The sequence below is a fragment of the Macrotis lagotis genome, chromosome X, assembly GCF_037893015.1.
Source record: "Macrotis lagotis isolate mMagLag1 chromosome X, bilby.v1.9.chrom.fasta, whole genome shotgun sequence".
In the NCBI taxonomy this organism is placed as follows: domain Eukaryota; kingdom Metazoa; phylum Chordata; class Mammalia; order Peramelemorphia; family Peramelidae; genus Macrotis; species Macrotis lagotis.
This window is the reverse complement of record NC_133666.1, coordinates 412784312-412809783: the sequence shown is the minus strand read 5'-3', so window position 1 is coordinate 412809783 and position 25472 is coordinate 412784312. Positions and strand designations below refer to the sequence as shown.

The window sequence follows — 25472 nt, the reverse complement described above, 5'->3', positions numbered from 1 at the left end:
CCCAAGATTTACAGAGCTGTTTTAAAGTTCCTGCAGTTGCTGATCTCCCATCCCTGATCCCAAAGATCTCTACTCCTCTCTGCCACTACATCAAAGCCACCTCTGTCCACCACACTCCCTTTCATGGCATCTCTTTTCCCTTCACAAGCCTCCTTCCTCTCCACCAGCACCCACTTCCTATCTCTTCCATCCCCTGATTCTGGGCTACTCATCTTTCATGGGGATTGTCCAGCTATCATCAGACAATCAAAAGGAATATAATCTTTTGGTCATTGATTCTTAGCATTTTTAATGTTTTCTCAGAGGTTCTATATTCATTGATGCAATAAATTACTCTTTTATTATAACTAGGTTTGGTGCTAATCTCAGTAAATGAGGTACAAGAAATCTGGTCTCTGGATAATACGCTAGTTCATAATAACAGATTTAAAATGATGACTGTAAGTCATGAAATTATACTCTATTTAAGAAGGAAAAGAAACATATATAATAAATTTTAGGAAGATTTATATTAAAACCAACAAAAATGCCTGGTGCTTAAATTTCAATAAAATGAAAAATTCATTTATGCATAATATCTTATTTCCAGTGATGGCAGATCCATAAGGCAGTAATGTATACCCATGAAACACTTTCAGGGGAAAAAAAATTTGAATCATTCTTGACTAAAGGTCTCTTCAGATAGTTAAGAAATTAACAATATGAAATTATTATTCCTCAATAGCACTATAATAAATTTGAAGCATAGGAATATTCAACATTCAAGAAATAAATCTTTTTCTGAATTCAATCTAGAGATGCAAGGGTGATTCAACATTAGGAAAACAACTGGCATAATAACAAAAAAATTTTAAACCACGTGGTTATTCCAGTAGTTGCAGGAAAAGACGTTAATAAAATGTAACATTCCATTATAATTAAAAACTCTAAACACTATAGGTATAGAACAATATCAAAAGGTTTTATTTAAAACTAAAAGTTAGCACTATTCACAATTTACTAACAGTGAAGAAACACCAGAAGCTTTTTTAATGCTAATATTATATATCTTTTCCCTCACCATTATTAACATAGTTCTAGAATTGCTAGCTATAATAATTAATAGATACATAAGCAAAGAAGCAAAATTATTCTAATTTGCAGTTGGCAGGATGGTATATTTTGAAAATCCCACCTTAGAACCTGAGACAATTAATTGTACAGCAAGATTTCTGGATACCAAATAAATCCAAAAAAAAAAATCATCAACATTTCTCTATAGAGCTAACAAAAACCAGGAAGAAAGATAAAATTCACTCAAAATACATATCGAATGACTAAAATATATGATAATTAATCTACCAAGACACAAGATAAATTTATGTAAATACAAAAACTCTTTACAGAACTAAAGGGAGATACATAATGATGAGATAATCACTACCCATAGTTGAGCTATGCTTCTATAAAAAAATACAATCTAATTTAGAGATGGTGTTTTGCCAATCAAACTAGAACTAGGCAAGTTAATATCAAAAAGTCTAATATCACACAGAATGAAAAGTAGAACTGAAGGAATATAGGATTACCACACATCAAACCATATTATAAGGCAATCCTAATTTAATTATGCAGCACTGGTTATTAAAAAATTGAAAGCAGATCCATGGAACAAACAAGAAACAGAAGCAATCAAAAAAGAATAGCTCAGGGGGCAGCTAGGTGGTGCAGTGGATAGAGCACTGGCCCTGCAAAAATTGAATTCAAATACCACCTCAGACACTTAATAATTACTTAGCTGTGTGACCTTGGGCAGAGTTACTTAACTCCACTGCCTTGCAAAAACCAAAAAAACAAAAATTCCTTGGGGAAAAAAAAAGAGTAGTACAGTGTTGGACAAATTTAAGAACTTATCCTATGAAAAAATTTCTTTTTAGACATGATCGGCTATGAAAATTATTATAAAACAATTTGGCAGAAATGAGTATTAGACCAACATCTTACACAATGTAATCTGAACATAAAAGGTCACACTAAAAAAATTAAGAGAATAAAATCATTACCTTTCATAACTAGAGTTATAAGAAGAATTCAAGGGAATGAGATCATAAATTTTATTATAATTAATAATTTTTTTTTAGATTTCTACAAGGCAATGGGGTTCAGTGACTTGCCCAAGACCACACTGCTAGGTTAATTATTAAGTGCCTGAGGCCGGATTTGAGATCAGGTACTCCTGACTCCAGGGCTGGTGCTCTATCCACTGCACCACCTAGCCACCCCTACAATTAATAAAATTAAAAAGCTTTTGAACAAATAAAATGAGTGAAGACATAATTAGAAGAAAGACAACAGGGTCACAAAAAATGTTTGAATAATTCCACAAAACTGACACTAAAAATATGTAGGGAATTTAAAAATACATGAACATTAAGACATTCTTTAAATGATTCTGACAAAGGACTCATTTCTCAAATATACAGAGAACTGAGTCATATTTTTAAAACAAAAAGGCATTCCCCAATTGACGAATGGTCAAAGGATATGCAAAGGCAATTTACAGATGAAGAGATCAAAGCAATCCATAGCCATATGAAAAAATGCTCTAAATCATTAATTATTAGAGAAATGCAAATTAAAGCTTCGTTGAGGTACCACCTCACACCTCTCAGATTGGCCAGTATGACCAGGAAGGATAATGATCATTGTTGGAAGGGATGTGGGAAATCTGGGACACTATTACACTGTTGGTGGAGCTGTGAACTCATCCAATACTTCTGGAAAGCTATTTGGAACTATGACCAAAAGGCAACAAAAATGTGCATACCCTTTGACCCAGCAATACCACTACTGGGTCTATACCCTGAAGAGATGAGGAAAAAGTGTAAAAACATTACTTGTACAAAAATATTTATAGCAGCCCTGTTTGTGGTGGCAAAAAATTGGAAATCCAGTAAATGTCCTTTGGCTTAGCAAACTGTGGTATATGTATGTCATGGAACACTACTATTCTATTAGAAACCAGGAGGGACGGGATTTCAGGGAAACCTGGAGGGATTTGCATGAACTGATGCTGAGTGAGATGAGCAGAACCAGAATGTTCAACCTTGAAGGACTTGCTCATTCCATCAGTGCAACAATCGGGAACAATTTTGGGCTGTCTGCAAAGGAGAGTGCCATCTGTATCCAGATAAGGAGCTGTGGAGTTTGAACAAAGTGCAAGGACTATTCCCTTTAATTTAGAAAAACACAGATATCTTATTGTCTGATCTTGTTACCTCTTAGACTTCTCTTTAAGGATATGATTTCTCTCTCATCACACTCAATTTGGATCAAGGTACAACATGGAAACAAAGTAAAGACTGACAGAGTGCTTTCTGTGGGGGGGGGGGAGCAAGATTGGGGGAAAATTGTAAAACTCAAATATCTTTAATAAAAATTTTAAAAAAAGACATTCTTTAACAGATAAAAGAACAGAATCTAAAGTTTTCAAAACAAGATTTGAAAACTGTATATGACCACAGGAAAAAATGTCCCAAATCTATAATATTAAAGAAAAATAAAATAAATTTTTTTTCACTCCATGCCATACAAATTGACAAAGATCAACAGGAAGGAGGAGAAGTAAATGCTGGAGGGTCTATGGGAAAAGGAACATATGGATGTATAATTGATGGGGACCAAAATGCATTCCGGAATTCAATTTAAAATGCAGGCAAAGAGGTCAAAATGTCCACACTCTTTGACCCTGTAATTCTACTAAGAAGCTATTCCAAGGAAGTAACAGAAACAAAGGACTATGCCAATATAAACTGAAAAAGTAGGTCCCTATCAAATAAAAGACATTAAAAACAACGGTATATTTCCGAAATACTATTGTACGGTAAGAAATAAGGAATATAAGAAATTCAGAAAAACACTGGAAGATGTATTTGAACTGACATAGAATGAAACATGTAGAATGAACAAATTTAAACAATGATTACAACAATATAAATGAAAATATATAAAAAAGAGGTAAAATCTGAGCAATGGAAAAGGGGAAGTAATATTGAAAACATATCATTTGGGGCGACTAGGTTGGTGCAGTGGATAGAGCACCAGCCCTGGAGTCAGGAGTACCTGAGTTCAAATCCGGCCTCAGACACTTAATAATTAACCTAGCTGTGTGGCCTTGGGCAAGCCACTTAACCCCATTTGCCTTGTAAAAAAAAAATACACACACACACGCACACACACACATCAATCATTTCCTTTCTGTCAGAGAAATAGGGAATTGTTAGTTCTATATACATATAGACATAAAAGATCATAAAAGGAGCATGGCAAAAATGTACCTGCCAAATCTACAAATACAGAGAGAATTTAAGACCAAACAAGAAATAGAAAGAATCAAAGGAAACAAAACAGAGAATTGTAATTCTATGAAATTAAAAGGTTTTGCACAAACAAAACCAATGTGACCAAAATTAGAAGGAAAACAGGAAACTGGAAGAAGAAAATTTACAGTGTTTCTCATCATTTTCAAATATATAGGGAGCACAGTCAAATTTATAACTATAAGAGTCAATGATAAATGGTCAAAGGATATGAACAGGAAGTTTTCAAAAGAAATCAGTTAATAATAATAATATAAAAATATTCTAAAAACATTTTAGTTTAGTTCTATTGATTAAAAAATGCAAAGTATTGGGGCAGCTAGGTGGCACAGTAGATAAAGCATTGGCCCTGGAGTCAGGAGTACTTGGGTTCAAATCCAGTCTCAGACACTTAATAATTACCTAGCTGTGTGGCCTTGGGCAAGTCATTTAACCCCATTTGCCTTGCAAAAACCTAAAAAAAACGCGAAATAAAACAACTCTGACATATCACCTCAGTGAACAGATTGGCTAACTTAATAGAAAAGGAAAATAAATGCTGGAGGGATAGAAAAAAAAATAGGAACAATAATCCACTGTTAGTGGATTTTTAAACTGCTCCAACAATTCTGGAGAGCAATCGGGAAACATGAGCAAAGGTATATAAAACTGTACATATTCTTTGATCCAGCAATATCATTACTAGATCTGTATCCCAAAGAGATCTTAAAAAAGGGAAAGGATCTATATGTACAAAAATATTTAAAGCAACCCTTTTCAGGACAGCAAAGAATCCAAAATTGAAGGGATGGATGCCTATCAATTGCAGAATGGCTGGACAAATTATGGTGTATGATTGTGAAAGGAAATCACTGTGCTATGAGAAATCAGGAGAAGAATGGGTTTCATAAAACCTAGAAAGACTTCTACGAACTGATGCAAAGGGAAGTGAGGAAAATCAGAATACTGTACACAGTAACAGTAATATTGTGATGATTAACTATGAAAGACTTAGCTAATCTTAACACATAATTAAAACTATTTTAAAGGAGTAATGAAAAATGATTTCTACCTCCAGAGAGAAAACTGATGAACTGAGTGAAGACTGAACATATTTTCTTTTCTTTGTTGCAACATGGCTACTATTGAATATTATTTTATATGCTTGATACACTGCTTGCCTTCTTAATGATTAAGGGAGGGACTAGAGGGAGAGAATTGGAATTCACATTTTTAAAAAGAAATAATAAATGGAAAAATTAAAAGGAAAAATGTATACCTATTGACAAAAAAGGAAATCACAAGCACCTAAATTCATTAAGGAATATTGAAATGATATACTAGCTTCTTTGGAAGATTTAACAGAAAATGTTCCTTCTTTTGAATTTATTCAAAATATTAATTTAAAATGAAATATCGGTGCAACTAGATGGTACAGTGAATAGAGTACCAACCTTGGGATCAAAGGGACCTGAGTTCACATTCCACCTCAGACACTTAATAATTACCTAGCTGTGTGATCTTGGGCAAGTCACTTAACCCCATTGCCTTAAATAAAATTTTTTAATTTAAAAAAAAAAATAAAATGAAAAATGCAGAAAATCTCTTACAGCTTATTCTCATCCTGTATCATTAAAAAGGGGGAAAGGTCATAAAGAGTTAAACTATTATTTAGAGTTATAAATATCTGTACTTCATCTAATGTTAAATATGCTCACAGAAAAATTATAATAAAGGAGGAAGGAATTTACAGAAAATAACTTCCATAGAACCAATTTCATATATGTAAAATATTGGAATGAAGGAGTCTATAATAAATATTTTACTGTGAAACTATGTTGGTTAAGGCAATATTATGAGAAATACATATTCTATGTGCTAAAATATAACAAAACACAAAGAACTTATTTTAGCAGAAAGATTTAAATTGAGGCTGAGCAGCAGTTTAAATGAATCTAAAGAAATTTTGTTGATTCAATTAAATTTAAATATCAATACTGGAAGTTTTTTATTTCTTTCAATGTAATGATCAGTTAAACTATTTTTTTCCTCTTTTTCTTTATTTTTGTCTTTAAAAATATCATTTATAATATGGGATGGCTCTTTGGAAAGAGGAAGAAAAGTATGATTACCCGATTTTATAAAAAAACCAAAACATCAATAAAAACTTATTTTAAATTGAGACTAATTTACATAGTCTCTGAAATGTAGGACCACCAAGCAAAAAAATAGGGAAATCACAAAAGTGAGTTAATTTCAAGGACCATGTAAGTCTTTTAAGAAATATGGCTTTAAGAAAATTACAGTCACAAGAATTTTGAGAAACCATTTGTGGTAATGTAGGCAATAGTGTTTTTACCCCAAACTTGAACTGCATTTCTCATATATGAAATGTTATTTTGGTGATATGTACCAGTGATGAATAATGCATTAAAAGTCCTTTGAGCTTTACCATTTTATTTTCTGGAAGGTACTTCATGGAAATTTAAGTTTCCTCCTGTTTACCTGAGATTGGTATGGATAAAGTTAACCCTCAGTCTTTCTGAGGTAAATAAAACTGCCAATCAGAAAATTTCTAAGGAAATATGCCAAAAATCTTTTGAATAATACTTTAAGTACTGGTCACAGCATAACTATCAAACTTGTATAGCATTATAGGTAATATTTCTTAGATGTATACACTTTAAACAGCTCATTCCCATGGTCTACTACTAAAATGACTACCCTACTACTGTGTTCAGTAGCTTATAATTTAAAAGTTAATGGCAAATCAAGAAAAGCTAAAAACACATACATTTTTTAATAAGTACATAATGCTAATTATGAAACCTTTATTTACCACCTATGATTAAAGTTAAATTACATTAAGTTTAAGTATCTATAACTGAAAGCCAAATGACTTCACCTAACCAACATGGGAACACCTGATTTGCAACTCTGTAATATCATCATCTACCCTGCTTAAGCATCATTCAGTTTTACTCTTAGCACTGAAATTACAACTTTTAAGTCATGAGGGAAAGAAATAAAAATCACCTTTAAATGTTATCATACCTATACGCATAGGAAGTATGAGTCAGGCAAGATTAGAAAAGTATGTCATATCTACCTGTGCAGTTGTATTGTAGTCTCGAAGTGATGCTGTTCATCACCTACACTATGCAATTAGGAATAGGAAATGATAAGTCTGAGAAAGGTTTAAGTTGCTTCTTTACCGTGTGACTATTTCATATACCCAAAGTAGTTGACAAGCTTATTACAACATAAATGCAAAAATGCATTATAAAACCAAATACAATTATAAAGTTTTTGCTTTTCTTTTTTTCCCCTTCAACTGGGAGGAGGGGGAATAGAGAAGGAGAGATGAGAAAGAGAGAAAACTAAATTTCGTTAATTAAAAAAGTTAATTTTTTAAAAGTATCTACAGGTATTTTGCATTGGGAGGGAGGGTATTTGTTCAACTTTTAAACTGTTATAAAAGAAATATAACCCAAATAAATAAGACACAAGTTAAACAATGAGAAAAAAAAGAAAAAAGTAAAACAATTCAATGGATTGGAAACTTTTTCAAACTTATTTTTCTAGGATCATAGCAAGTGAGCAATAGAGCTATTAAATCATAACTGTGGCATTAAAATTAATATGAGTATTATGGTAAAAATTAATGTACTGCTATTTAACAAATATAAATCTTTTTCTGTATAAAATTCAAGATAGCCCTGACTAACACAATTATACCTCTGGAATTAATACATATCTAATTAACTCATTAATAAGACTTTCATATTTTTCCATTTTGACCAATTATTTATGAGGCAATAAAACAGAATATCCAAATGGCAAACTGAGACGAACTATTTATAACTAATGTTCATAAAAACATAATTCTTAAACAATAGGCAATAATAATTTTTTTTACAAATGACATTGAATAGCTTTTTTCCCTCCTAAAACAAAGAAACCTTTAAGTATGAGTCTGATCAGAAAAATGATCCGAATCTTCATGGTTAAAGATATCTTTGTCTTGTAGATAAAAGAATACTTCAGATACACAAATAGCTGCTTAAGGAGAGGTTACCTAACTACCCTACAATAAAATCTTCTTTTCTGTGCCTTCTTTGGAGTAAGGGTTTTCAAGGCCATAAAAGTGAAGCACAAATTCTGGTAGGTCCTATCAAATCAGAAAAGCTTTCATCAGAAAAACTGATGAACTCAATTCTAATTAAAGGTCAACCTGGCCACCAAATAGTATTTTTATTGGACCAAACAATTCATAGATTGTTTCCTAAATGTAAATAGTAATCTACTTCATAAGAAGCATTATCCACAACCAATGAAATCACAAATCTTTTTGAAGTACAAAAATACCTAGCTAGAGCACAATTAGTTATTAGGGTATATTTTGCTGTCATATGCAAAATAAGCCAGTAAGCCCTAAAAAGTTAGTCAGACTAGAACACAAAATGCTCCAACTACATATATATATATATATATATATATATATATTACAATCAACCTCTACCATCTCATCACCTCATCAATATGGGTATGTCATAGAACTCTCCTACTCTCTAGAAATAGCATTTCTTTTCTATATTATCAAATTGTGTTCATTATTTTATATTTTATATTATTTTCTCTCTCTTTCCTAGATTAAGTTCCATGAGAGAAGGATCAAACTTATGTTATTCTCCATTAATATCTACAGTAGTGTGTGGCAAAATTGACCACAAGATCATAGAATGAGATGTGGAAGGAATTCTAAAAGTCAATCTGAAGAATTAATAAATTAATGTTGAGATTTCACATCCCATGGTAAGTATAAACTTCATATAAGCAGTTTTTATATATCTTGGGTATGGAGATTCTTCTCTTTTCCTATGATGACAATGTGACAACTGCCTGGGCAGGGGGTCTCTCCCACGCCACTACTGCCCACACAAAGAGATAAATCACTTTGACTGAGCTTGGCTGAGTAGTGAAGTAAACTGTCAAAAAATCTATTTCTTTTAAGATATTGTCTCAGCAGTTTTTCTTCCTAACTGGTATCACAGTTTATGGGAAAGGTCACTGAATTTTAAGACATTTCAGATGTTGAAAACGGAAAATTTTAATGTTTGAGAATCAGATGGGTGAAATCACTGCTTAATTTCAGATTCTAAGATCTAAATAAAGAGAATTCATCTTTGTGTTAACATGTATTTTCAATGTGTTACGTGAAATGAACAAAGGATTGTCGCTTTTAATACAAGCTGCATAATAATTAAAACAAACATTTATGCAATCATAAAGTACTGTGCTCACACAACCCTGCTGCATAAGTAAGATAACCATCACTATTCTTATTCTGAAAATAATAATAGAGGTCCAGGGAAATTCAGTAGTTTGCCCAATATCAAATTCTTAACAAGTGGCAGGGCCAGGACACGAATTCTGATGATCTAGTGATCTTCATTAAACAACACTGAAGTGGGGCAGCTAGGTGGCACAATGGATAGAGCACCGGCCCTGGGGTCAGGAGTACCTGAGTTCAAATCCGGCCTCAGACACTTAATAATTACCTAGCTGTGTGACCTTGGGCAAGCCACTTAACCCCATTGCCTTGCAAAAACCTAAAAACAAACAAACCAAAAAACCCCAAAGCTTAGAGGCATCCTCTCACAACAAAAGCCATCAAGAACAAAGCTTTTCCATGAATATTTTCTACTGAATCAAAACTGGCAAATGCTAATACTCTGCAGGATGAGGATACAATCCTTTCCTACCATTTCTTCTCTGTTACTTTATACAAATTGTTTTATCTCCCTGGTCCTCAATTTCCTCATCTGAAAAATGAAAAGAATTTGGACTGAATAACAGATGTTACTATTTGGTGAATCTCATTACAAATAATACAGCTAATTAATTCATAATTAATTCATATTGCTGACCACCTGCCTACAAAATAATTATTAATATTCTCATTAAGCTCCTTCAAAAGACACATTGTTGTCTTTACACAGAAAATTGGAAAGGTTCAGATATCCCTATAGCATACTGATTATAATAATAGTAGCTGACTTTGCATGGCAATTTTTAAAGTATACAAAAGTTTTACATACATGAGTTCTCATTTAATCCTTGTAACAACTCTAAAAAATTAACAGGTGCTGGTTATTATTCCCATTTTCTCAGAAGGAGAAACCAAAGATCAGAGAGGTTAAATGCCTAGTCCAGTCACACACAGTTGGTATTTGAGACAAAATTTGAACCCAGGTGTCTGACACAAAATCCAAAGTTTTCATCTCTAAAAAATACAATAAAAAAACTATCTTATACAGAATAAAATACTGATTATAATCTGATATTTTATTAATATATGACATTAACATAAAAGATCCCAATTCATGAGAAATCCTCAGAGTGCTCTTAGGATCATGGTTAACCCACGATTTACAGAATCTTAAACTATTTTGAAGGAAAAAACACATTCATCAGTTCGGGACATTTACATTTTGATTAATTTGTTACTCATTAAGTAAAAATCTACTTAAAACAAATATAAGAGCTCCTCACTTTAGGAAAAAGCTTGATTCTAAAAGTTAGTTTTTCAAGTCAGCAGGAATTTAGAACTCAATTTCTCAAAACCATTATAAATACTGTTCATGTTCCAATGAACATATAAAAATTTATTTCGTGCATCATATCTTAAGTATGGTTCTAAAACAGTTAGCCTGAACTTTCATTATTAGAAGTCAGGTCTAAGAAGTACAAAAGAAAGGGAACAATTTATATATCCCTTTTCTTGAGTATATGGCCAGTGTGGAGAAAATTTTGAAATACATTTAAGTTGTTCTGTAGCATCCTCTCATCTCCCTTTCTACACAACTTAACTTTCTGATCTCTACAAGTTCGCCCATAGTCTTATCTTTGTGCTGCCCTAATGTTCTATTATAGAAACATCTCACTTAAGTCTACATTATGTCTGCAAGTCCCAAAGGTTTGAAATTACCATTTTCTGCCACTCCATCAAAAGCTGCTATCCAATAGATGACTTCAGGAATTAACAGAATCAAAGCATGCAAATCTTAAAGCAGGAAGAAAGGTTAGAAGTTATCTAACTCAATGACAAAAGAATTCTATCAATGTCATCCCCACCCCATCCTTCCCCCTAACCCCACAAATGACCATATGCAAAACAACACCTTCCATTTAGGGGCTCTAATGGTTGCAAAATGCTTTTTCTGGTTGAGATGAACTATGTCTTCCTCTCTAGAGAGGCAGTGGAAAGTGAGCTACATTTAGAATCTTAACTTTCCCCTTCCATTTGTGTGATTGGAGTCACATGATCTCACTAACCTTCATCTATTTCTTTATACAAAAAATGAGAAGCTTTGAATTTGATGACCTCTGAATTTCCTTCCAACACTAAATCTATAGGTCAAGAAGATGAAATTTTGCCTCTTCCACATGCTGACCCTTTAAATGTATTTGACTGTTATCATGTATCCAAGTCTTCTTTTAATCCTGCTTAGTGCATTAGCTGTACTGATGATCTTTAATTTCTGTTGTAGCTATGTTTATACACAGCTATTCTGTTTGCTTTTCTCCCACTGTAGACTATGAACTCATAGACAGCAAGGACTTTTTCTTAAGAGTCTTTCTTCAATAACAATAACCAGCATTTCTAAAGTATGCACTTTGTGTGCAAAACACTTCACAAATGTTCTCTCCTTTTGTCTTCACAACAAACCTCTACTATTCACTACATCATACTACCATTATTCTCATTTTACATCATACAAATTCGAAGTGCCAAGTCAGGATTTAAACACAGATTCACTGGACTAAATCCAGTTCACTTTTCAGTCTCCCTAGGGAGGAAAACAAAGTTCAGAAGCTCAACTAGTAGAGTTTCCAAATGGAAGGTGCTAACATTCCTCCTCTTAGTGCTGCCGTGTCCAGAAGCTGATGGTCACTGTGCCCAGGTCACATAGTAATGGTCTGTGCACAATGCCAGACAAATGGTCTTGACAAGGGGTCAGTGACTAGACAAGGCTAGGCAGGGAACACCTTCACTGCCCCAGTCATGCTGCAGTTTATCATTAAGAATCTTCCTATCGTGTGTTGCTCTTAACTCATTGAAATATTCCAGATGAACAAGTCTGACCACAACAAAACAGATACAACTATCGATGCTCACTGACTAGATACTGTACCTCTAATCAGTCTAATCCTATATGAGCCTTCTGGCTCTACCACAACACACCAAGAACTATTAAATATGCAGTCCATTAAACCTGCATGTGCACATTTAAGAAGAAAGGTAGAAAGGCTGACCTTGGAGTAGGAAAGATCTTGGTTCAAGCTTCATCTTTGACACACACTAGCTGTAAGGCCATGGAAAAATTCTCTTTATGATCGAATCAACCCTCAAAGTATATTAGGGTGCTGATGTGTTGCTGCATGAGTGCAAAGAAATTCCACAGAGAAAACACAAGCCTTCATATGGAGGGAAAAAAGGCAAAAGCCTTGATGTAGCTGACACTTAACTATAGCATTCTCAAAAGAGGATAACAATCAAAGGATCTCAAACTGACAGAATTAATAAAAAAAAAAAATAGAGGGTTAATTAAGTTACCCCTAGGATTCATTCTTGCTCTGAATAGAATTTTTTTCTTCCCCTTATGATCCAAAAATCTCAAAAAATTCAAGATTTTTCCAATCACAATTGGCAACAGGTGATTGAAGAACTACAAAGGTTACTCTTATTACCTTCAGATAAAAGGTTATGGCTCAGAGGCATCAATTTTGTCACTAAGGTGAACCTGGCTGCTAAAAAGTTTGTGAACAAGTATGGTCACAGGCTAGTCCTATTGAGCAAGGCCTGCCTTATGGGTAAAGAGAGGATCATAGCCAGGTTACTTAAAAGGTGATGTTTTAGATGTCCACACCAACTCTGTGTCACAGAAGGATAGCAATCTATTTCAGTTAAAAGAAATGGCCATAGATGGCTTTTCAGTGGAAAAATTATAAATAACCTGAAAAGAACATCTTCATTTTCAGAGCCACATCCCAAATGATCAAAAATAGTAGTATCTCCCCAGTATTCACCTGCTTAGACAACATTCTGTGCCATTTTCCCATTAATTAATTTACTGTTATTTTTCAATCTATTGTTGTACAGTTTTCTAATCAATCAGTAAGTACTCAGTAAGAGCCTACTATGTGGCAGGCACTGTTCTGATTCAAAATTAATAATCACCACCAATTATTATGTGATTTTTTCCAAAGTCCAAATTAATTTCTTTCAACTCCATTTTCTTATTATGTGATTTCAAATACAGATAAGAGAAAGAAAAGAAGAATCTCTGTATTTTAACATGGAAAAGAAAAATCATTTAGAAAAAAGTTCAATTTCCAATTCAACATTCCAGTAATCATATATAATGATCAAACAATCTCTCTGCAGTTATATCACTTATAAATTATTCTTTCTTGTTGATTTAAGAAATTTACTTAAAAATTACAGTGGTAAATCTACAGATGTTATGTCTATTTCATTAGTCAATGACTAAGTTTATTCAAAAATAAAAATAAAGTAGGGATAAAAGAGTCTGGGAATAAATATGGAGTTGGGAGTGGTTTATTTGGTCATATCTGAAGGAGAAGCTAGTAATTAAACACATATTAATTGCCCTAATCTTCTTAGTCAAGTAATAAATTGGAAGAGCTGATTAATGTGCTGGATTTAGTTCAGCTTGTTAAACCTGATGTCTAGGCAAATAGAGACTATCTTGAAAAGCTCTTTTAGCCTTGTAATTGGAATTTTACTCTCAGCAATTCACCATCCTATAATAAGAGCTATTTGGTATATTGATTCTCCATCACCATGTTTAATACATTAATTATAGTCAAGAATACCTTAATGGTATTCATAAAATGAACTCCCCAGAAATACCCTCCCCCAAACCAATGAACTTTAACCTCAGTTGGCTATCAAAAGTCACTTTCATTCCCCACACAAAATGAGTATATTTCCATATAGGCTATAAATTCTAATTCATTCTAATTCTAGAAGCTACTAATACTACTTTATACTGCCCATAAGGAGTCATTAAGATGATCACACTTTTCATAAACTATTGAATATACTAATATTAATGCTAAAGATCTGATACACCTCATGGAAAAATTTCTTAGACATTCTTTTTAAGAAATAACTTGGTACTTAAGTGTCCTTTCAGGAGAAAAAAATACATTTATGTGGCACAAGAATTACACGCAGAGTTGATTTCATCTTGCTAGCTATTCCTTATCATTTAGTAGCAAGAACTATGCTTCTCTCTTGAATAAGAAACTGAGAAAAAATACAATTATCTGCTACATTTTGGAGTAACAAATAATTTTAAAAAGAATCATATAAAAGAGACAACTTGAATGGGAAGATGCAAACAATGTTCACCAACCATCAGATGCCTACATCAAATTATCTTAGAAAGATTCAGGAAAAATATCAGACTATTCCAAAAGCACTGTTTCTATATCTAATATTTTATAAAGTTTCTTCCATGAAATGTTAGTAGTTTTAAAATGAATGTCACATTTTATTAAAGCAAGTTATATTTATAGTATTCTTCATATTAAATATTCTGAAGCACTTTTATAAAACACATCTTCCATCAAAACCATTTTTCTCCAAACCCAAGACAACAAATATGTCATAAGTTAGATTTAGATCTTCTGAGCTAACATTTTATGTTTACTCTGACAAAGGATTCCAGAACCAAAAGGCAAAATACAAGTTTTTAGCCTTCAATGCTCAGAGTTTTTGTTAGTAAGAGACCAGAATTAGGACATAATGCCAGACTCATTCTGAGTGACAGGGAACTCAAAAATTCTCTTCACAGTTAAAGAACTGAAAGTAACAGTGATTTTGAAATCAATCCAATTGCCAATCTGCAAGCACCAATTTGACCCCAGCACAAGAGAAACTTGCAAGTGCTAACAACTGAGTGAAGTTATGTAGAGCTTCACAGAATGACAACTAAAGGAGGGCAAAAAGAAAATACCTAGAATTATTTCTTTATGCAACAAACTTTCCCTGCTTCCCCCCCTAACAAGCAACCCCATTCTCCATACCTGCTTTCTGTAATCTGGTTTCCCCACGGCTTACTGCCAGGTCTAGTGTTTCTCTTCTGTTAATCAAGCAGCAGCCCTCCATAACAGATTTTTCTTGCCCTCTGGGGCCTTCTGGGGTGTGGGAACATCCTTCTGGTGCTTCCACAGCTGAGCAGTTCCATAGCAGCACCACTACATCTCACCCTAACTCAGGCCTCCTAAAGAGATAGATGGATGCTCTGACAGTTTTCTTCTACTCTCATGCTGGCTGGATGTCTGCCCTGGTGTAGCCAGATCAAAAAAAACAATTATCAGAGTAGGAAATATCGGTTTCTTATAATATGGGCATATGAGATTTCAATGATTTCCTAAAGATGTTTGTGTTCAAGTTAGGGCTGTGATAAATCAATCACCAGTGGCCAGAAAAACAACTGTCAAGGTCCACATTAGTAATATTTGGAAAACAGAAGCTTGGAATCCCACATGGATATCAGAGTTAAAGAGGTCTCTCTTTTCTCTAAAATCTCTAGCCAAGACAAAATAGATCACAAGGATGAAGCTTGTTTTACATTGTTAAATAAAGGGACCCGAAAGCTACAATAATTTTCATGGGCAATCAAATTTTTATAGAGAATTTAAGAGGTGTACAGCCCTGAGACAGATAGCATATCTGTAGTGTGAGGGTAAGCTGTGAACCTCATCACCAAGTTAGCTACAAGGTACTGAATTATTAGTTACAGCAACTTTCAAAGTCCATCCACTATATCATGAGACAGGCAGGGATTGTAATCTATTTCAGTGAGGACAGCACCCACATTGACAAAGTCAGAGATTCTTGAAGCACTTAAGTATAAGAACCAAAATACAATCCTAATTTGGATGCCTTGTAAAATCTTGGTGCCTAGAAGCAAAAAATTGTTCTAAGAATCTTTCCATAAAAGAAAAAAAAAATTCAAATTATAAGTCAAATTTACAAAGTTTTTAGAAACCAGTGCCTTTAAAAAATTCAAAATGTTCCAACATCATGAAGGCCAAAGAGAGCTCTCCAACAGACAAATGAGTCAAGAAAAGTATAAAAAAATTATCATGAGCTTAAGATGGTGTATAACCCATTAAAGCACAAGTAAAACAATCATGAGGTCCTTTGTTATCTGTATCAATAAACTCACTAGGTCAAGGTCTTAGATTCACCTACTTTATACCAAAGTTTGTTATTACATAATAGTTTGTATTATTAAACAACTCCTGCATAAAAGGAGTAAAAGTGAAAATTACCTGAGGAAAAAATATCAGTAAGATGACTCATCTGCTATGTGCATTAGATTGTACTAGTCACTGGAGATAGGATGATGATGATGATATTCCTAGCATTATGTGAACTTTACCTTGTCTTCCATAACTCAATTTATCCTAAGGACCAATAGAAATTCAAGGAAGGCTAAAAGGCAGGAGTTAAGTACCTTGATTTTAGAATTACTTTATTAATTACTCACAGGAACCTGGAGGGAAAATCTACTGATATGTTAAAGCCATTCTTATGACAGGCTTTCCCATATTCTTCTATGTCTTCATAATTTTTTGTTAAAATACCTAACTGTTCATGTTCAACAATCCTATAAACACAGACATGGGAAGGGAATTAAACCTATATATTTGGAGAAGACAACATGAATTTCGTCATTACATTCAGACATATGTAGAAAACAATTCTCATTTGAAAATTTTTAAATTAAAAATTAATTTAATTTTAAAAATTTTTAAAAAATTTCAGTTTGAGAACAATGAAAAAGTTCCCAAAGTTTAAAATTAAAACTCAAATTGTCCTATCTCTAAAATTCACATGAAATTTTTTACATTGTTGTAGAACAAGGTCCTTAGGGCAAAGGTCATTTTTAATTTTTTTCATCCTCAGTACCTAGCACAGTGACTTACATAAAGTATACCATTAATAATTTTAAAAGAAAGTTTTTGAAGTTTAAATTTGAATAACTTAAAGAAATACCAATGATGTTTGGTAACTAATGACTTACTATTATTTCCCTGAAAAAAAACCACAAGAATCTCTGCATCTTTATACTCATACATTTTCAATTCCCTTGCCCCCTTCACTATCAAAATAAAATGTAATTTTAAATACTATTAAATTATTTCAGTTTTTTATTTCTGGGACAAAAATATTTTCTACCCCTTTCTTAACACATTTCCATGCAATTAAAAGATACCTGATCCAAACATTTCCTATCAACTAGGTGTCCTCAAATCTAAAAATGTTAAGTGAAGTGACAAAAATCTTTGCTCTTAAAAACTCATTTTAATATTCCATCTTCAAATGCTTAAAGTTTCCAAATATATTTTCTCTAATATGCCACCCCCAAAAAAATCTTTTGCTAGAATTTAGTATTTTCAAAATGTTTACTTCCAGGGGCGGCTAGGTGGCACAGTGGATAAAGCACCAGCCCTGGAGTCAGGAATACCTGGGTTCAAATGCGGTCTCAGACACTTAATAATTGCCTAGCTGTGTGGCCCTGGGCAAACCACTTAACCCCATCTGCCTTGCAAAAACCTAAAAAAACCAAAAAAAAATGTTTATTTCCAATATAAAGTTAAAAAGATCTTTTTAAAAACATTTGGTCTATTTTCTTGATTTTAAAAAAAGGAATCAAAAATTAATTTAAACTGAATTGGAGATTTCCTTTGGTGAATATTTAGGAAATTTATTTAATAAATCCAATACCAAAATTATCCATGACCAGCACTCATCTTTCTCCCTCCTAACCCAAAGTAATTAATTATTAGACTTTTCATTTGGAAGGAGGAGAACCAAAAGATCAAACTCACAAGCAATCAAATAAATAGAATATGAAACTGCAAGCAAAAAATGTAAAATAATCATCAAAACTAAAGCCTGGGCGGCTAGGTGGTGCAGTGGATAGAGCACCGGCCCTGGAGTCAGGAGTACCTGGGTTCAAATCCGACCTCAGACACTTAATAATTACCTAGCTGTGTGGCCTTGGGCAAGCCACTTAACCCCATCTGCCTTACAAAAAAAAAAACAAAAAAAAAAACTAAAGCTTACAGTGAAGTTTAAGATTTTACATAGAGTCTGAATATCTCAGGAAAACCCAGCTGACAGAAACTAGTTCATTCTAATATCTGTGGCCATCATGAGTAAAAAAGACACAGGACTGCAAGCATTTAGTCAATGGCTTTTCAACAGTCACTAAGGTGAATACACCTTTTGCTAGGTCTCCTATTCTATTATTACAATGACAAATAGCAAAAAAAAAAAAGTCAAATTAATGAAAAAGTAAATCATTACATTACTCTAAATATAGTTCTGGAATAGTAATTTCTTTAGTTCAAATATAAAGATATGTAAGAGAATTTATTGCTGTCAAATCAATATATGCATATTCACATTATTTATTATGTATAATTAAGAATGTGAATATGCATATATTCATTTGACAGAAATAAGCCATCTATGAAAGCAAGACTAAGGAATTTTTTTTTAGGTTTTTTGCAAGACAATGGGGTTAAGTGGCTTGCCCAAGGCCACACTCCTGACTCCAGGGCCGGTGTTCTATCTACTGCGCCACCAAGCTGCCCCAGCAAAAATATTTTTACCCCAAGAAAATGAAGAAAAAACAATCATAATACATGTGATTAGCAGCTCTCCTCAGTCATTTCTGGGAATCAGTATTTATTAGGCTAAGCAATTTACACTAGCATAATAATGATGATAGCTCATATTATATACTTTTTTCTTAATTCTGTGTAAGTATTCTAAAGACTACTATCCCTATTTCATAGAAACCCAAAAAAGGGTAAGTATCTTGTCCAAAGTCATAGAACTGATGAATGAGAACTTGTAATCATAAATTCAAGTGCTCAGATTCCAAATTCAATTGCAACAGCACACTAACAATAACAGGTCAGCAGCATAGAAATGAAGAAGTCAGTGACTAGTTTGCTGATGTAGTCTGCCTAAGTCTTTCCCTTTAGTTTCAACAGTCACTCAACCCTTCTCTTTTTCAAATAAAAGAATGCTCTTCAATGTTTGCCCAAGACACACACACACACACACACACACACACACACACACACAATCTAGGTAGAGAGTAGAGAGAAGGCAGTACAGATGTGACTAAAGTAATACTATGGTATTTGTTTTGTAGTTGGCTACATGACTTGCATAAGACTTAAGTTTTTTAAAAACTTGTCTCATTAATTTAGTCACTTCATATACAATACTTTAAATATTAAAAACAAACAAAACAGCACTTTAGCCATGTTATAATTCACTAACCTAATGAGTGTAATATTGATGGTTATGATTTGATGATCTGAGTTGAAGATATAAGGAAGGACTCTTGACCTTCAAGTTCTGGTAACACAACTAGACAGAGCTGGCTTTGGGAAAAAACCTTGGTTTGAATCCTACAGCAAAAATATGCTATCTGGATGACCTTAGACAAGCCATTTTTTTTCTGAGCCTCAATTCCCTCACCTATAAAATGAAGGGTTCAATTCAATGACTTCCAAGTGTCCTTTCTGGATCAAGGAATAATTAAAACCTCAAAATAAATAAGGTTTATTTCATGCATTTGAAAGGAAAGTAATGACTTCATTATTAGGGGTACAATATTAGGGTGCAAAATCAGTCACCATTGAAAAGAAGATAGCAGCACAAGAACTAAGTCCACACCTAGTTCTTAAATAGAATGTTTTATACATAGAATTTTTTAAATGAAGATTTAAAAATTAACATTCCTGGACTAGTTTTTCAATTAACAACCATTTATCAAATGCTTAGAATGTGCAAGGTACGGTGTTAAGTTCCAGGAATTCAAAAGTAGTCATGTCTTCAAAAGAAGCTGATATTATAATATAGGCAACAAGTAAATAAAGAGGTACATACTAGGTGGTGCAATGGACAGCACAGACCCAGAGTCAGGAAGACTCTTCATCCTGAATTCAAATCCAACCTCAGATACCTACTGTGAAACCCTGGGCAAGTCAGTTAACCCTGTTTGTCTCAGTTCCTCAACTATAAAATATGCTAGAGAAGGAGATGGCAAACCATTCAGGTATCTCTATCAAGAAAACCACACAAAAGTCAGACATGACTAAAAAACAACATACATACAATATACAAACAATGTAGATGGAAAGTAACTTTAAAAGAGAAGGTTCTGGCAGCTGGGGGTACCAGAAGAAGCCTCTCACAAAGGAAGGCATCTGAGATGAGTCTAAAAAGAACCAAGAAATCTAAGAAGTAGAAAGTGAAGCAGAACATTCTAAGTACTGTGAGGATAGCCACTGCAAAGACATCAAAACAGGAGATTTAACATCAAGTAGGTCAGTATAGCTGGACCATATACTGTAAAGAAGACCATAGACTGTAAGAAGAAAGGGGGCTAGTTGTTAAGAATGTTAAATGCCAAATGAAGGACTTTATATTTGATGTTGGAGATACCAAGGAGCCATGGAGATTGTTTGGAGGAGCAAATGAAATATCACATCAAAGAGCTTTATAATCATAGAATCTTAGAAATGAAAAAACTTCAGAAGTCACCTGGTCCAACTCATACTGAAGAGAAATTCCTATTATGAGTTCACCAACAAGAGATGATCATTCTACATTTGGTCCACTCCTATATTAGGGAGTTTTTCCTGACATTATGTCTAAATTTGCCTCTTTGCAATTTCTACCTGGCTCTGTCCCCTCCAACAAAAACAAGTCTAATTTTTCCTATACATATCAGTCTTTCAAATACCCGAAGACCTCTAGCCTGTCGCAACAAGTCCTCTCTTCTCCAGGCTAAACATTACTATTTCCTTCAAACTATAAGACACTACCCTTTAATCATTCTGGCTGATCTTCTCTGAACACTCTTTAGCTTATCAAAGTACCTCTTAAACTGTGGCACTGAGAACTGAACATGAGGGCAGTTAGAAAAGAACAAAACTCTCACCTTCATATTCTTGTAAACTACATCCTCTAAATGCAGTCAGAGATCAAATTAGCAATTTCTGAACCATATAGAAGCTTGAGGTACACTACTTTTTTCAGATCTTTTTTTTCCCTGAACTCATGTCTAACCATGCTTCCCTCATCTAGCAAAAGTAATTATTTTTGTACCAAAATGAAAGGCTCTGTACATTAATCACAAAGAATTTCATCACCTAAGATTTGTCCCAATGTTCAAGCTCATCAAAATTTGGATACAGATTCTGTCATCCACTGTCTTAGCTATCCTCCCATCTCTGATTTATCTTGCAAATTTTATGAATATGCCATATATGCCTTTATCCAAGCCACTGATAAAAATTGTGGTTGACAAGTCAATTGACAGATTCTTGCACCACTCCACTGGAGACCTCCTGCCAGGTTGACATTGAAACAACTACTCTGAATCTGACCAATCAACCATATTTTAATCCAATCTGTTTATATTCTCATCAAATCCAACTATTTCCATGTTCACACCAGTTGGATGAGAAACTTTATCAAAACTTTGATAAAATCTAAGCAAATTGAATACCCAGAATTCTTCTCCTCTTCTACTTTGACAATTGTTAAAATGAGAAATGAGATCAGCCTGGGGTAGCCTCTTCTTGATTAAATCTGGTACTTTTTAATCACTGCTTCCTTTTCTAAACGGTCAGCAACTATTTTTTTAATGATCTGTTCTAGAATTTTTTCTACAATTCAAACTAAATGGCCTATAGTTTGCAGATTTTGTCCTCTTCCCTTTTTTGAAAAGGACATTTCCTCTTTCAAGCTTGAAGTACCTCTCTTGTTTCCATGATTTTTTCAAATATCATTGACAGTGGTCCAAAAATCACATTTGCCAGTTCTTTCAAGATTCAAAGATGAGGCTTAACTCGGTCTAGAGAAATGAATTCAACTAGGTTAGATAGATGTTTTTCTGTTATATATATTATACCCCCTTGGGTAATAACTCCCAGCTATTAACCTAGGGAAATCTAGGAACCCAGTATGGAAATACAAAACAACAGCATAAAAAGGGCCTCAGAGGAGTTGTGGCCTGCAAGTGTCCTTTCTGGATCAAGGAATAATTAAAACCTCAAAATAAATAAGGTTTATTTCATGCATGTGAAAGGAAAATATGGAAGATCTTGGGAAGGTAAAAAATGGCACTATCTGAAAGCAGGCAGAAGAAGGGAGTGGTACAGGGAGACTCCAGAAGCTGGAACTGAGATTGACAGTGAAAGCAAAAGAGCTTCTTAACTAGATAGGAGTTTGAACAAGTATTTCAGGGACAATGCCCTCTGGTAACCAACTAATTGATAGGACATTTTAAAAAAAGAATGGGAGCATCCCTAATCCTCCAAGGTGAGGTCTACAGTCAAAATCCTTAAATGTTACTGATTCCTTTCTAGGTTTCACAAGCCAAATTTTTATCAGGCTCTGGTCTTTTCATTAAGAATGCTAAAAATTAGGGGCGGCTAGGTGGCACAGTGGATAGAGCACTGGCCTTGGAGTCAGGAGCACCTGGGTTCAAATCCGAACTCAGACACTTAATAATTACCTAGCCGTGTGGCCTTGGGCAAGCCACTTAACCCTGTTGCCTTGAAAAATCGTAAAAAAAAAAAAAATGCTAAAAATTCTCTAGTCATCTGGACAAGTATACATATACATATTCCTCCTTCCTCATTGTTCCCATTTATCAGAGAATGGTAGAGTTCACTCAGGTCAGAGCTTGGTTTCAGACAAGGTCTTTCCCAGCTCAGCCTGGCCTTAGATCCCATTCTGTGCTGAAGCAAGGTGGCTGTGAAAGCTCAAGGACAAAAAATGTTCTCAAAAATCAATCAAAGGGTCCTAAATCTCCTCTATGATCTCTTCAAAAATAGATGCCTATAAATCTCCCCAAAGAAGTCCTTCTGAAGCCCATATATTCCTGATTGGGCTGTTCCATAACCTGCTAGTTCACTATAGTAAGCAATGAAGCAAATCAATAAATAAGTCAGAAACTTTGTGGGTGCATGAGAAACCTTTGTTTAGATCCAACAAAATATGCAAGTAGTCCTTTTGAACTAAAATGTCTCTCATAAAAAGGCATTTTTTCAAACAATGTAGATATAATGAATAAGACACAAATTTAAAAGCAATACATAATTCAGATCAGTTTTTTGTCTCCATTTTCTCAATCAGTGAATACCAACAATGTAACTATACCATGGGAACAATCTGTGAAATTTTTTGTATACTCAAAATGGGTCTTAATACTCAAAAAGGTTGAAAGAAACTATATTATAACATATTAAATACAATTTTGTATAAAGTAATTACTATTCTACTCATTTCAACTTAGAAACAACATATGGCTTTTTTGTTTTTGCAATTTATAATAGAAATGAAAAAGCTATGCATATATATATATATATTCAATTTCAAAGATTCAACTAAGACTTTTCATAAGAATTATATGTAATAGCTTAACCAGACAATCTATTTTTCTATTTCTAGCAAAATAAAACATAGTCTACTTACTTTTGTATTACATTTTGTAAGCTCAACATCATACCCAGTTCACCTTTCATTTTTTCTCTGTTAGCCCGACATTCAGCCAAGTAGCGTAGAGCCTAAAACAGAAACAATCAATTAATTCTCATTTCTAGATTATCCATGGAAGTTAGGTGGCACAGTGGATAGAGGACTCCCTGGAGTCAGGAAGACCTAATTTCAAATCTGACCTCAGACATTTAATAGTTACATAGCTGTGTGACCTTGGGCAAGTCACTCCAACCTCACTGTCTTGCAAAATCCAAAAAAAACCAAAACCCCAAAACCTATGCTAAACAAACAAAAAAAGAAGGGTGGGGGGTAGCTAGGTGGCACAGTAGATAGAACACCAGTCCTGGAGTCAGGTGGTCCTGAGTTCAAATCCAGATTCAGACACTTAATATACTTACTTAGCTATGTGTCCTTGGTCAAAGCACTTAATCCCATTGCCTTACAAAAGTCAAAAAAAAAAACCCCAAACATTTTTAGATTATCCAGATTAAAAATAATTTATTGCAAAAGGTTCTCTTTCTTCATGTTACTTAGGAAATATTAGCCATTAGGTTTTAATACTGTGGTAAAAAGCAGATTGGTTGAGACACTTTAATTCAACAAGCATTTACTGACAGGTGAAAAGACAAAAAAATTTCTAAAAAGATGAATCAATAATTTTCTTCAAAGAGATTATATTTCACTGGGATGTGAGGCTTCAACATTTCAACAAATAACTAAATTCAAGAATTTGAAAAGAAAAAGAAAATTGATGTATGTGGAGCACCTGTAAGATGTGGCATATATATTGAGCTCTGATAATTGGAGAGGAATTCTATAAGGCTCAGATAAAGAGGGGGCATATTCTAGGCATGGAATGATGTTTGGAGAACAAAGAGTATATTTAGTTGGCTATAACATAAAGTAAATATAAGGAAGCCTGTTGAAAATAAATCTAGAAAGAATGGAGAGCTTAAAGAGGAGCTAAATTCAAAAAACTACTTCTTTAGATTGTCACAAAACTCAAACCAAGGCTGGAGTACTCTAATAATATCTCCAGGATAAAATACAAATTCCTCAATTTGACATTTTTAAAACACTTTACTAAGTGACTACCAGAAGAGTGTCTTATTCAAACCTTTAATTTAAGAAGATAATGCAGAGACTGAAGAGTGAATGAAAGCAGAGTGATCAAGAAGTTATTGTGACTGTTCAAATGAGAGACAACAAATATCCCAAGCTAAGATGAGTGGAGATACAGCAAGGATTTGACTGGGGGTGGAAAAGAGGAGAAGCAAATGGCAGCCTGACCATAAAACAGATCACCCTTGATCCCAAATAACTGCTTCAGCAAAACCTGTAATTCACATGAACTGTATAACAAGAAACTACAATGACTACTTTCACCTCAGAATTGAACAAAGACAGTCAGAAACCCACAAATAATGGGAATGGGATTCATCAGTATATCTAGTGTAAATAACAAAACCAAAAGCTTTAGCAGAGAAGGG

General features: G+C 33.7%; 1 protein-coding gene across 1 annotated transcript in view; it reads right to left on the bottom strand.

Moving 5' to 3' along the window:
* Window positions 1-25472, bottom strand: part of ARMC1 (armadillo repeat containing 1) — a 77351-nt gene that overhangs the window by 20731 nt on the left and 31148 nt on the right. Inside the window, exon 3 of the mRNA XM_074202392.1 lies at window positions 23959-24050. Coding sequence (XP_074058493.1) covers window positions 23959-24050 — 92 coding nt within the window. The remainder of the gene's footprint in view (window positions 1-23958; window positions 24051-25472) is intronic.